This window comes from Halyomorpha halys, unplaced genomic scaffold, assembly GCF_000696795.3.
Source record: "Halyomorpha halys isolate HHAL.00 unplaced genomic scaffold, Hhal_1.1 Scaffold478.1, whole genome shotgun sequence".
NCBI lineage: Eukaryota > Metazoa > Arthropoda > Insecta > Hemiptera > Pentatomidae > Halyomorpha > Halyomorpha halys.
In genome coordinates this window covers 181,471-195,268 of record NW_027114329.1, presented here as the reverse complement: position 1 = coordinate 195,268, position 13,798 = coordinate 181,471, and the positions used below count along the sequence as shown (strand labels likewise).

Below are 13,798 nucleotides of genomic sequence, written 5' to 3'. Positions count from 1 at the left end.
ATATATATTTATCCATTTCTATTACAATTGTTAAAATTATTGGAAGATTTTAAAATTACTTTGAATAGTGATCAGGAATGGCTGTTAAAAATAAGAACATGCACTAAAACAATTTTTCAACAGGTGAAATTAAAAAAACAACAGCACCTTTCTTATTCTATGGATGTTGCACAACAGCTAGCTACTGTTTTATAGATATTGCTAAGAAATGGCCACATATAATAAGAAAATGGTCAAAGATAGAAAATGAAGTGAGCTATATTCAATCTCCGTCTACTAACAAAGGTTTCGCAGCTTTGATTATGACACTAGGCTTAGGTCAGTATGAGTATGAAGTGTAGAGGTAATATTTAGAACTTAGCCTAATCAGAAATTGTAAAAGAAGTGTGACATGTAAATTGGTAAGTTTAAGTATGGTACAAAAGTGTAACTTAAAAATGATGATTAATCCATCACAATTTGATCATATGAAATATTATATGTGACTGTATAATGCAACAAAACATCTCAAGAAATAGATCATTCCTTAATAAGTAATATACATATAACATGACAAACTTATTAGTGGGTTAAATAGAAAAAAATATTTAAATGTTTTTGTAACTACTAACTTATGAGTTAAATGTTTGGCGTACAAATTATTTCCTCCATATAAAGATCAACTGATCAACAGAAAATATTGGAAAGACATTTCTATCACAGGCTCTTATAACAGCTTTGTTAACTCACTAAACATAAATAACTGGAACAATGTAGCCATTATAAGAAATAACTACAAAATATATGTAATTGTTAACATTTTTTCTGAAAATTGGTGCTTATGTTTATTTTACTTTTAATTCGTTTTTATGTTTAAAAAAAATAATGTTTAGGAAGTACCCAAATTTTACATTTATATGTACTAAAGCAATATAATCATCAAAATCTCAATGATTTTGTATATATCTATATGTATAACAACTTTACAATATTTCCATGATAAATAATTAAAAAATAAAAAGATTAAGTGAGGTTATAAATTTAGTTATCAGTAATGAAGTGCAATTTTACTTTTAAGAAGAAAAGATCAGGGTGAGGGGGACCAGTAATTCTGAATTTCACTCGTTAATGCGGACAGTTTTCAGTTAAATTGCTGAATTTCATTTTTCTTTCTAAACTTTTCTTTTGAAACACTACAACTACCAAATGATCAAGTACTTACTTATGGCTAAAAATCTTTGTATCAACGCAACTAAAATTGAAAACATAGTCTACTTCTGTGCACAAATTTGTTTTTCACTGCTTAATGGAAACGTTTGTCAGAAATCTGAATCTAAAACAAAATAATTTTAAAAGTTATCAAATTTGCAATTAAATAAAAAAATAAATAAAATCAATAAATTCAATCGTTATCACCTGAACAAGTTTGCTTTTCGATTTTAAATTGAGCTTATTTTTCATTCCACTGTACAATGTGATATCTTCATGTTCCATTGTTATTTTTCCACTTAAAACCGAATATTTTTATTATATGAATGAGTAATCCTTTATTGTTTAACCGAAAGGGTGAATTACAAGTGCAATTTCGAAAAAAATAGAAATGGTACCTCAAGCCCCATACCCTCACTGTATTCTGAAAGCCCCTTACACGATAACAGACAGTACTTGTTTATAAAGTATATAATAAATTACAACTGGGATCAAACGTTTGTTATTGAAGAACTAATACGTTCTGAGAACGAATTAGATGTAAAATCGTTACCGCATTTGTTATTGCTAAAAGTGCTGGTATTCATTCCTGTATGAAATAAGTACATTTTTTAGTAGTTATACAAATATTTGTTACAAATATGGTCACAAATGATGAATAATTCTTTCTTAAAAAAAAAAGTCAATAATTGATCTAATTTAATGGAAAAAATTGTATTAATTATTTAATGGTTTTAAGTTAAATATATGCGTACGTGCAGGTAACATTTCTTTCTTCATTTGATTTAAAGAAAGAACGTAAACATGAGGAAGACGAAAAAATGAATCTTTAAAGTTTTTTTTTTTACTTTATTTAGTTTATTCACAACTGTAAAAGTATTGCATCTTTAAAGTTAAAAAGTAAAATCAAAGTTAGTTCTTAGCCTAGATTGAAACATATGTTGCTACTTTGCTTGAATAATGGCACATATGACAAACAATTTTATTTCGAATTGGAGGTATTCCAAAGATAGCGTTGACTGAGGTACTTACTTCTAGCTGCACTCTCCCAAAGCTAGAAGAGTTGTCACAAAGTAGCTCTAAACTGCGTTATAATCTATGGAGGTCAAAGACGGCATAAGAAGAAAAAACTATTTTTATCAGATGAAATCAGCGATATATGGAATTATGGCAAATATTTGTTCGAAACCATGAATTTAGATGGAAATTTTTTAAAAAATTGTTTTCGTAACTAAACGATTAGTTCTCTAGACACGGGATAACTAATCAAAGCATTTATGTATTAATTAGTAAAGTAATTAAAAAAATAGTTTTTAATTTGTATTATTATGAGTTGTAAAAGTAGGCCAAAAGTTTTTCTTTCTTTACTTCTACTCGTATATGGCATTTTTTTTAGAGTACCCAGATCTATAGAGTATACTAGAACCGTCGTTTTACCACGGGTCGCAAGAAAGGCCATCCTTGTTCCTACCGTCTAAGAATTTCCAATTATTTATTTCTATCATTTTTGAACATCATAAACTTAGTTACTACAGTTTATGACCATTTTTAAATATATTAGTTAACTGTTAAATATATTAAGCTACTTTCAACACCTCTACACTCTATTTCTATAAAAAAAGGTATTTTTTAATCGGAAGATTAATTTTTGACTGTATGTAATAAATTGTAGGAAGATAGTCCGGGTGACGGTCAATAAAGGTACAAAATAGTAAAGATTAACTATTTATAGGTCCTCCCTCCAGCATGCACCTCTTCGTCTTTTCACATGACAAAAGACGCTTGAAGATGCAGTGCCAAAAAGCTGAGGAAGTGCCTTGCTCAAGCAGTAGGTATAACAGATGGCAAGTAGTAGGTTATGCGTTTCTGTTGTTTTATCCAGTCATAAATCAAACATTTTTTTGTACTACTATAAAATAATTATATATTTTTTTACCAAGGTAGTGAGCTGAAGGCCACAAATGGAATAACTGCCACTTATTTCACGTACTACAGTGTGAAGCAAGGAATGTGAAAAACCCCTCCTGATTCTCCCCAATTAATTAGATTCTTCTCTTTAAATATATCATCTCAAAGTTAAGCAACCATTACGATCGCTCAATTATAAAATCGGTACTATGTATCCATATTTCAAAATAATTGTATTTTTATTATGCATTCCTTGAAAACTATAGAATTTTACACTTGGGTAAGTTTTATGTCCGCTTCATAATCCCTAGGGATAGGAAATACTAGCACGCGGTTTAGGCTTTTGATAGTTTCAGATATGTTTGATGAAAAAATATCAGGAAGTAATAGTACATAAATTCTATATTTTGTATATATCAGAAGTGAATTATTTTATGTAGGGGATTGATTCCTCGTGCAAAAAAATAAATAACATATTCTTTACGGCAATATAAAATCGCTGGAGTGTAGTCCGTACTAGACACAAAAATAACCGTTTGTGTAAAATATTTAAAATTTATATCCGCATGTTTAGTAAGTTTGCATTGTTTAATTTAATAATCAAGTCATTTTATCCTTGTAGTTGAACACCTATTTCACAATTGGGTCAACACCAAAGATGGAGACATGCTGGAGAAGGTAATTTTATAAGTTGCTCACTTTTTTTTATTTTATTTTTAGCAATTAATAATCAGCAACTTCCTCGGTAGTATAGTGGTAAGTTGCTGACTTTTGATTGCTTATTCATATTTTAATAGGTAAGACATTCAGTAAAAACGGGAGTTAATTTGACATTCATTTAAAAAAAAAAAAAACCAACTCAATCCATAGCGTTCTCTTGAGTAGTAAGATTTTATTGGAATATCTAGCACTTAATTTTAAAAATTAAATCCTTAAAATAAGTCATTAGCGTGTATGCTGAACAACCCATGCTTTCAGTTCTAAGAAGTGGAATATTATTAAACAATATAAATAAATCACAAGAAAATTGAATTGCAATTGTATTGTATATAATGAACATTTCTATTTGTATATGAATATATACCAGAAACTGCGTAATAAAAATTATCAATAATTAAAAGGGTTTCTAGATATATATTAGAAAAAAAATGCATTCCACTATACTGGCACTGGGAACCGTATTCCAGCAATATTATGTTTATTTTCAAAATTGAAGATGATATATACTTCTATACACATTTTTTTTTTTTAATACAATTTACACCATTTAATTCTTTATATTTTGCTAAATTATATATTTAATTTACTTGTAATACATAAGGAGTTATTGGCTACAAGCTTGAAAATCTGGTGTGGTATGCACATCACACAACTTTTAACTTACCACCCTATTTTGAATTTAAATTAATCTTCGCTCCGTCATTTCTAAATTATTCACAATGGTAACACACTCCCGAATTAATTTTTCGAATGAACCTTTCAAGTGGCACATAACAAAGATCGAACTAGTAACTATAGTTCCAAAAGTTTACAGAAAAAGTACTTTTAATAAGATTTGTCGTTCCAAAACTTTAGCATTTTTCTTTGGAAAATTATCACAGATATACAAAAATATAGGATTTAACTAATTAATTTACTCTATGTTGTTAACCATTTAGTCAATGCTAAATCTGTATCGAATAAAATTGGAAATACTAAAAATTATATTATGGAGCAAGTCAAGGCTCAAATATAGATTAAGTGAAATTTAAAAAGTAATTGGAAGAAGATATTTGACCTATGAAGTAGATTGGAGAAAGATAGTCCGGGTGGCGGTCAATAAAGGTTTCAAAATAGTAAAAGAAAAGTTTTTATTGTTAACCAACGTTTCGCCCCACTTTATAGGGCTGTCTCATGGTAGTACAAAGGGCAACTGGCCCAAATTTGTCAGTTGTGCCTTGTGAAGCCCTGCAAAGTGGGGAAAAACGGAAAAACGTTGGTTAACAATAAACAGTTTTCTTTTACTATTTTGATACCTTTATTGACCGCCTCCTGGACTATCTTCCTCCAATCTAAAAAAATAATTATTTAATAGCTATATCATGACATGAACAGTCATCAGAATGTCCTTTTTTTAATTTAAATTCGTATTATAAATATTGTTTTATTTTTTCCTTAAATCTTTGGCTTTCCAACGGTGTAGAATAAGACCATACTTAATAACTCTTTTTTGTATTTAAGTCTTATTTTATGTATATTAACGTGTTTTCAACCTAAAACGATATTGTTTTTCTTATCTCCTGAATTTAATTATTAAATCATTTTATAATCAGTGTTTATCAATTTGTCATTATGATTAAAAATGTGAAGTTGTTAATGATTTCAAATAAATAAAATTAAAGTAGATTTTTTGTGAAATCCACATTTAGGTCTTGTCAGACTATTTCAATAGGAATAAGGCCTAGTTAAAATTAAAGATCTTTTTAATTGTACATTGATTCACAGAGTTAAATACGGCGGCCATATTGGAAAAATCTAGTATATTATACCTATACACCCAAGTCTTTTACTACTCTTTTTAAGATTAAAATAAAAAATAATTTACTTATTTTCTATATTATTAAAAAGATAAAGCCACAAGTACTGTGTGATAACTTTGTATAAATTGTCTGGAATTCCGGAGAATATCCTGGAAAATAGAGAGAATGAGAATATAATAGATTTTTTATTCGATTTTTGAAATGTAAGCATCTTGAAACGTAAAATATCAAGTTCTGAGATGTAATTAAAATTTTTTTTTTTTGTCGATTACAAATGTTCATTGTTGAAAATTATTTTTCGCTATCAGTGCTTCAAATTCTTTTCATTTTCTGAATAATTAGTTGATTACACTCTGTATAGTTTTTTACTGTTATACCTGCTGTTCGCAGAACCCTGTTGGAAACTACCTTAAGACATTCTCCTTCAGAACCCACAATTTCCTAGTGGACGAGACAAGTTACTGCCACTGGAAAGGTGTTATTATTGTCATGTTCAGTTTCCATGGTACCCTATTATGGACATTCATTGATGTCTTCATTATCCTTGTGACAAGTGGGTTAAGAGGACAGCTCGTTTCATGGAATAAGTTCGCTTATAATCATGTTAAGGTTTGCTTCATGTCAATGTTGTGAATATTCACAAAAACATTCAGCACTAACGTTTATTTGTTGATTTTTAAAAATGTATTTAGTTATTTATCAATATGAAATGATGTACAATAATATACCTATGGCTCTATTTCAACCAGAAGCTCTTTCTTAAAATTTTGATTTATCTACTAATTAAAAAAATCACAAGCTATTGCACTTATATTAAATAAATTATCACTTGCGAGGATTAAATATACTGCATTTTCAGGCAATAAAATTATTGTATTTTCTATAAGTTTAAACTCGAGAAATTTTGTAAAATATATAAAGCATAATATTAAAATTTTTAGAAAACTACAAGTATCTTTAAAAGAGAGTAAATTTCTGTTTCAACGGATTGTTAGTTTCCTGAGACGGATCTTAATAATTTAAAACATTGACCCCTCTGAATCGATATATAATTCTAAATCTTCATACTTTACAGGTATCCGACTTTTGTTGGAAGACATTTAGAAGAGACTATTTTAAAATTATCAATTTTATTAAAGCTATTGATAAAAATATAAACAAAATTATAGGATTATCTATGGTTAACTTCTATTTCATAAGTACGCAGCTGCTCGAAGAAGTAAGGTGAGTATAACATACGTTCAAATATCACGTTTATTTATATTTTGACGATTTGTCAGATCACAGGAAGTTTTTTTTGCCATGAAGATAAATATTTTTTGTAGATCTAGGAGAGGGCTAGGGGTACAACAATCCAGGGCCACGCTTTCATGAGCAACTCGTGAGAATCGAAAATAGTTTAAGTCTGATCTTGTTTGCGACCTTAATAAAGGCGTGTACAAACCTCGGGTCATTTGAAAGGCTTACTCTAAAAATTTCGCAACTATAAAGTTTTATAAAACAATTTTTAATTTTATAAAAAGGTCCTTTCTTACCTAATCTGACAGATGCTAGCATTGAAAATAGCAATATTTACAGAATGCGACAGCAGGGTGGTGTAAGATATACTTTATTAATGTGGAAAGAGAGAAGATTTAGTCTCTATAACATACTATGTACAATCACTATCCACAGGTTACTATATACAACTTGCCTCCTAGAGTGTCCTTCGACAACCCTGTTCGACTACTTACTAGCTACTCTCTAGAATAGTTATCTTATGTCTTATATGAGGGTATATTTATGTGCCGTAGGAAGGTGACAGGTGTTAGCACTAGAGGATGGGAAATCAATGGTGAAGTGGGTGGAGAGGGATTTGAAAGTAAGGACAAAGGTAAGCAACAGAGAAAGGACTTCTCCACATCTGGAAAAGAATAATACATCAGTTTAGGAAGTTCTGTGTGATAGTTATGTAAGAGTATTTATGAGAGTATAAGCGCCAATTTCTCAGCTATAGCTGAAAAAGGGAAAGTAGAACACCCGCTTTCCAAAAGGGATTATACGAGTATATCGGTGATACGGTGTTATATATATATATATATATATATATATATATATATACATATATACATACATACATACATATTACTTAAGTACTTGTATTTGTTTCTCTTTATCCAAGTCTAATGTGGTATCTGATATGTCTATTAGGACGAAGAGAATCCCTCCTTTGTACTCATATCAAATGGGTCATCAGATACAAAGAAAGAACAACAGTGGAGCGGTACCTCTCCGTTCTTGAACCCCCTGGACGTAACCCCCGCCTTCAGCAGACCTTGCTCCCTTCTTATAATGCCATATGGCAAAAAAGTGGTTTTATATCTATGTATATATTGTCTAGATGCAAGTCTCTGTAATATATTGTAAATAAAATGTTTATGAGGTAAGAACAAAAAAAAAACAAGAAAAGAGGAAAATATTAGTTTTGAAAAGTATAGCTCGAAACTCATAAAATCGCGCTTAACAGGTGACACAAATATAACAAAGATATCCCTTGTAGGTCGAATGAGCTCGATAAGAGTTCTTGGAGGCAATGTTAATTTCAATAGTTAACATATCCTGCAGAAACCTTTAAAATTTAGAATTAGGGATTATTTTATTGGGTTTCATCAAAATGATGGAGTTTTTATGAGCTCGTTTGATTAATGGCCAAGAGAACTCGGTTTTCACAAGCTCTTGCAAGATTTTGGGAGCAAATGGTGTATGATATGCGTAACAAATATAGAAACATTTTGCAGAACCCAGCACGATAAGTACTCGGAACGACTTTTCTTCCTCTTCTCATTTTCCTCACTGCTGCTGAGAACCGTGTTGAGCTTCATGAGTTCTGCCTCTGTCCACGATGAGTGGCTTAAGGTATCAACGCCGATACATGCCTGCCTCAGTCACACTCCTCAGGTAATTGGAAAATTTATCTTCATTCAACTGAACAAGATCAATCATTTTATTTCTTAATATGCACGCTTCTTGAATTGGTACTTGTAACTGAAAATTGGAACAAGAACATAAGATATGAAAATCTAATGCTTCTAAAAGCGAAATATTTGATATAGGTTATGCCTATCCAAAAATTATTATCGTTTATATACAGCAACGAGAAAAAACAAAGAAGAACATAAAATTTAAAATATTTCTTGAACGAAGTTCATCGAAAAAATTAATCGAATTGAACAGAAATTGTTAACGTAACTGATTGATTTTGAACAATAAAAATGATTCTCACGTTTCGTTATTAAAATTTAAAACACTGTATAATACGTCAATGTACTTGCCCTTGATGATAGCGAGATGAATAAATAAACAATAACTCAGAGAAATTCGTATGCAATACCCTTACGAATTGCACTTTATTATGTATGGAAGTGATCCATAAATTAATCCTTCAGTCCGAATGATAATAAGTTATAAAGATAATACCTTAATTAAAAAAATAGTAATAATAACTATTAACTCTTATCTAACAACTTCATGGCGTAACGCTAAACATACTGCACACGTGACTCCCTCATTACTTCAGCTCTAATATAATGGAAATCTAATGGTGAGTTTGAATATGTCATAACCAAACCATGCCATATTATCTTCAACTTACAAGGAACCCAGTTTCTAAATTCGATGTCTATAAATTAAAACCAATACTGTCTTTGGTAATAACAAAGGACTCCATAGATTAATAAATTATGACTTGTTTCATCTGCCTCCTAAGAGGGTTTAGATCAGAGATCGTCTAGTTTGGCCTGCAGTAAGTATGAAAGGGTACGATGTTACAAAAATAAGACATACAAAAATTTATGGAAACATGAGAGTCACATATTTTATAGATAACATAACATTTTAGGGTAGCTAAATGGCTTATTGGAATGAACATAGTTTAAACTAAATGTACATAATATTGGAAAAGTAATATTTGTTATTAATGCTTTATGCGATTACTGCATATCGTACATTGAAATGTTTTAAAATCAAACAGTCCACTTTTGTTATAATAAGTAAAATCATAGAATGTTCTATGTGACAGCTTCTTTTTTATGAGAATCATTATACCGTCTATAATGAAACAGATTAAACCAGTGTAGCATAAACTGTCTAGGCCATTTGCCGCAAATCCAAGACTTACCAATGCTTGGTAAACAAAGGAAGCAACAAACGTCGTTACCAAATCAAACGCTTGTCTTGTTCTTTTAAATTGTTTTCGGCTATTACAATTGAATTATTCTATTTTCATTATAAAAATTTGTTCCTTTTTATAAAGATAGGCGAAACGAAAAAAAATAAGTATAATTATCAATATAATTACTGCATAACCTATAAATTCAACTTTCCCTGAAAGAATTTTCATCAGAAACTTTTTTATTTAAGACATGTAATGTCTTCATAAATATGAATTTGTGATATGTTAAGCAAAATATTCATCAGTTGGCTATCAGTTCTAAAACAATTCAAACTGAAAACAAACTTATGAATGCAGCACAAAGCCCTTAGATTTGTGCCCAAAAACTGTCACTCAAACTTAGGCTAACTTGTACCAGTCAATCCAAATAACTTATCCATATGCTTGCACATACGCGAATTTGCCATTGTCTGGCAAACTTGAAGAGCCACCTTTAAATTTACCTCTCAGAATGAGCATTTATTGAAACAGCTTTTTGGGAACATTTGATACGACTAATGTGGTAAATATGAGGCAAATTTTTTTTTTTTTAATTTTAGACCGGTCTGTACGAGTACGTAAAATGGAATAAAACTCCTTGCTTCAACATTCTATGGAGGAACTTCGAAGACTTCCCAACAACTGGTGTTTGCCATATATAACTTTGATAGATTTTATACAAATTAAATAACAAGTATTAATAAAATAATTTAATTATGCACTTGGAAACACAATGCCTCATTCTTATTTTTTGATATACCAAAGTTAGGACAAAATATTCATTTATTTTTAGGAAAAATAATTTAACTTGGTAAACGCTTGTGTGTCGTTTGTATTTCCGAAACTCTATATTCCAAATTTTCAATAGGTAAATATTTTTTAATAATAATATCAAGAATTATGATCTAAAAAAATCTTTCACTTTTGCACCACTTATCTCCATTTTTTTAAATTTTAAAAATGGGGGTCAAAAGTGTTTCTATGGAAATTGTACATAAATTAACATATTATTGAGTTTTTTCCAGCAAAGTTAGTACATATCTATATTCAATAAACAAATGTTCTTTTAACCCTTTTTTAAAACAAATCAATGTTGTAAGCTTACAAAATATATTCTTTTTGTGATACCAACCTACAAAACCAATGATTGTTTAAATAATTAGTTCAATTTTAGTTAATGCCATACTTATATTCTATATTTTCATAGTTTATAACAATTTAAAATACTTCCAAATGTAAAACCTGATTTTTTTTTGTTAGGTGGAGAGGCTTTTAGCAGAGGTGCATTCCGACCATGTTGCCATGAGTGCTTTTAATATGTTCCATATAACTCGAGGTCTTATAATGGCTGTATGTATTTAGTTTCTTTATTATGAATATTATTAATTATTTACAGTAGAACCTCTGCTAACCGGTAACGTCTGAGGTGTAAGAAGAGTATATTCATAGAAATATAGATTAATACTGGAAGATTATTAATTGACCGTGTGTAAAGATGAAAGAAATATGGTTCGGGTGCGGTCAAAAAAACTCAAATAGTAGAATTATACTATTTTATTGAGCCAACGTTTCGCCCCACGTTGCAGGGCTTCGTCAGGGCTATTTTGACGGCAGTCAACGGTCAACGGTCATTTTTGTTTTGACTGCCGTCAAAATAGCCCTGACGAAGCCCTGCAACGTGGGGCGAAACGTTGGCCCAATAAAATAGTATAATTCTACTATTTGAGTTTTTTTGACCGTACCCGGACCATATTTCTTTCATAGATTAATACTGTACGTATATAACATGAATGTACAAATTTTACTATGCATTTCATAACATAGAAAAAGACTAAGTATAGACAAATTAACAATGAGAGCAAAGTTATTTTATGAAAAAAATTATAATTTTATTTTGTATTCAATATTTACAGAATTTTAAATGAAAAATCTCTCCATTTTTTAAAATTAATATCAACCCGCTTCCTTTTCACTACTGTCGTCCATGTTTCATTTTCTCTCTACACTGGTTATTTCGATGGACGGTTAAATAAAATAAATTCTACTGTACGTAGTTGTATGACATTTTTCTTAATTCATGAAGGCTACATTTTTTTTCTCGTTTTTTAAGTCGTTAATTACTATTAAAATTAGAATTTTTAATTTCAGATGTGTGGAGTTGTTTTGACTTATGAGTTGCTTATATTAGAAACACACGAAGCGGAAAATATGGCAAAGCTACAAAATGACTCAATGTCAGATTGATGACCAAACAATTAAGATTGTTACCTATCACTCTTCATCGAGATTCTCTTCAAACCTTTTTAGTGTAAAAATACTGTTATACTTTTGTTTCATTGTTAAATATTTAATAATTATAATTGATCGGTGTGTGTATAATCAAAATCATTATGAGTACGTATATTTTTTGGTTTATTGTATTTTAGGTAATAACCTGTATAATGGTAATAATGACTAGAGATTTATGTAAAAACCTGTGTAATCAGTCCTGGTAAAAGCCTCAAATTTAGCCAAAACTTCGGCACGAATAACAAGAATAATAAGTTTCACGCCTTTTTATTCTTCATTCCACTTACCACATCCCCTAACCATCTCATATTGAATATTTGGTCAATCATTATTTATATATTTATGAAACTCTCAGCCACCTCCGATGTAAAATCCAAGCAACGTGCCTTATCATAAATCATGGTTTATCAGCATTTCTTCCAATGTAAACTATTTCATAGAACATTAAAATCAATTAGAGAAATAGTACAATACAAAAACTAATTATACAAGTATAATTTAATATTGCAATACAAATTAAAATTGTACTCTTGTTTTTAAGTGTTTCATTTTAAATATGCAATTAGTAAAAAGAAAAAAAAAAGATTAAAATAGTAAATTTTGATAAAAACAAAATTAGATAATGATATTTTCAATTCAATGATAAATTGATGAAAGCAGGTATAACTATGACAATAACTATTTATCTATAGGTATGTTTCGACGAACATGTTTTCTGTTATGGCATATCAGTCTTGTTTAAACCCGGCTTAACATTAAGAAATAATAATTTAAATATTACTTCCAATTAAACATTTTACTAATGATCAAAATTTACTGTTTTGGTTGTTGGTTGAAGGTTAGGAGACAGCAGGGTATGCTTCTTTGGTACTTCTGCAGAGCTTTGGTGCTCTTGTTGAGGTTTACCCAGTGTTGCTTGCTAACTGATTTCTGATTTTTCTATCTAATGGGACCTCTACATGGTCAATCTGAACGACACTAAAACCAAACTTTGGTTACAGGACATCTTGTTATTCTAATAATATAGGTTCCTATAATAGTAAATAATTGAAGTATTATTTTTTACTTATTCAACACCCATTAGCTAATCCTAGGGCACCTAGCATTTTTCAGTTCAGTACAGGATGAAATCAAGGGAGATAATTCTCCTTCTTACTGGTGTGACAAGTTCATTTCAGAGATGTACTAATTTAGGAGGGTTAATCTTTATTCGTGTATTATTGAGGTATCACTAAGCACTATTTGCAATGTGTTGTACCACAACTGGATTAGGCACCATATTTTTGTCTTCCGTGAATGTACTTTGGTGATATTGTCTTTGACTTTGTATTTAAGAAAGTACTGGTTAAAGCTGAGTTCAGTTAGTTATTTGTATTCTTAAATAATAAAAAAGTAATAATTGTTTAACTAGGCACTAGGCCATATATCTTGACCCAATACTTTTGTGGAAAACTTAAATTAGATAGATTTGTTATATTTGAGTTGTAGCTGCATATTTATTGATGAAGTATTTATTCCTAGACATACGACCAGGCACATGAAGTATTGTTTAATTGGTTTAATGGCCTTATCTAATCCAACCAGGGTATAAGTTATCCTAAATGAAAGCAACTTATTGTAGCCAGAGTGGGAAGGTTGAAAATGATTTCTTGAGTCTGGGACAAGATAAATTTCTTGGCGTTGATGACCGGTGGGTTTTACGCCT

The 13,798-nt window shown here is 29.9% G+C and overlaps 2 protein-coding genes across 7 annotated transcripts in view; one reads left to right on the top strand and one right to left on the bottom strand.

The window, feature by feature from the left end:
- LOC106683349 (uncharacterized) overlaps nt 1-1,753 on the bottom strand; it is a 14,147-nt gene extending 12,394 nt beyond the window's left edge. For 2 of the 6 annotated variants that reach the window (XM_014424751.3, XM_014424753.2), the window contains exon 1: nt 1,051-1,191. Coding sequence is in view for 1 of the 6 variants with exons in the window: in XM_014424748.3 (XP_014280234.1) it covers nt 1,202-1,247 (46 nt within the window). In the remaining 5 variants the exon portion in view is untranslated. The other 4 variants (XM_014424748.3, XM_024360640.2, XM_014424750.3 and 1 more) reach the window with 4 other exon arrangements.
- Nucleotides 208-12,320, top strand: LOC106683350 (gustatory receptor for sugar taste 64f). The gene is made up of 7 exons (XM_014424754.3): nt 208-318; nt 3,719-3,774; nt 6,006-6,224; nt 6,691-6,839; nt 8,393-8,552; nt 11,065-11,154; nt 11,953-12,320. Exons 1-7 carry the CDS (start codon nt 303-305, stop codon nt 12,046-12,048), a joined length of 786 nt encoding a protein of 261 aa, XP_014280240.1. The 5' UTR covers nt 208-302; the 3' UTR covers nt 12,049-12,320.
- Nucleotides 12,321-13,798: the final 1,478 nt, after the last annotated feature.

Excerpts from the sequence above, each read along its gene's own strand:
- LOC106683350 (XM_014424754.3), top strand. Across the intron at positions 6,840-8,392 it reads CAGCTGCTCGAAGAAGTAAG|AACCCAGCACGATAAGTACT; the intron begins GTGAGTATAACA and ends AACATTTTGCAG. Across the intron at positions 8,553-11,064 it reads GCCTCAGTCACACTCCTCAG|GTGGAGAGGCTTTTAGCAGA; the intron begins GTAATTGGAAAA and ends TTTTTTTGTTAG.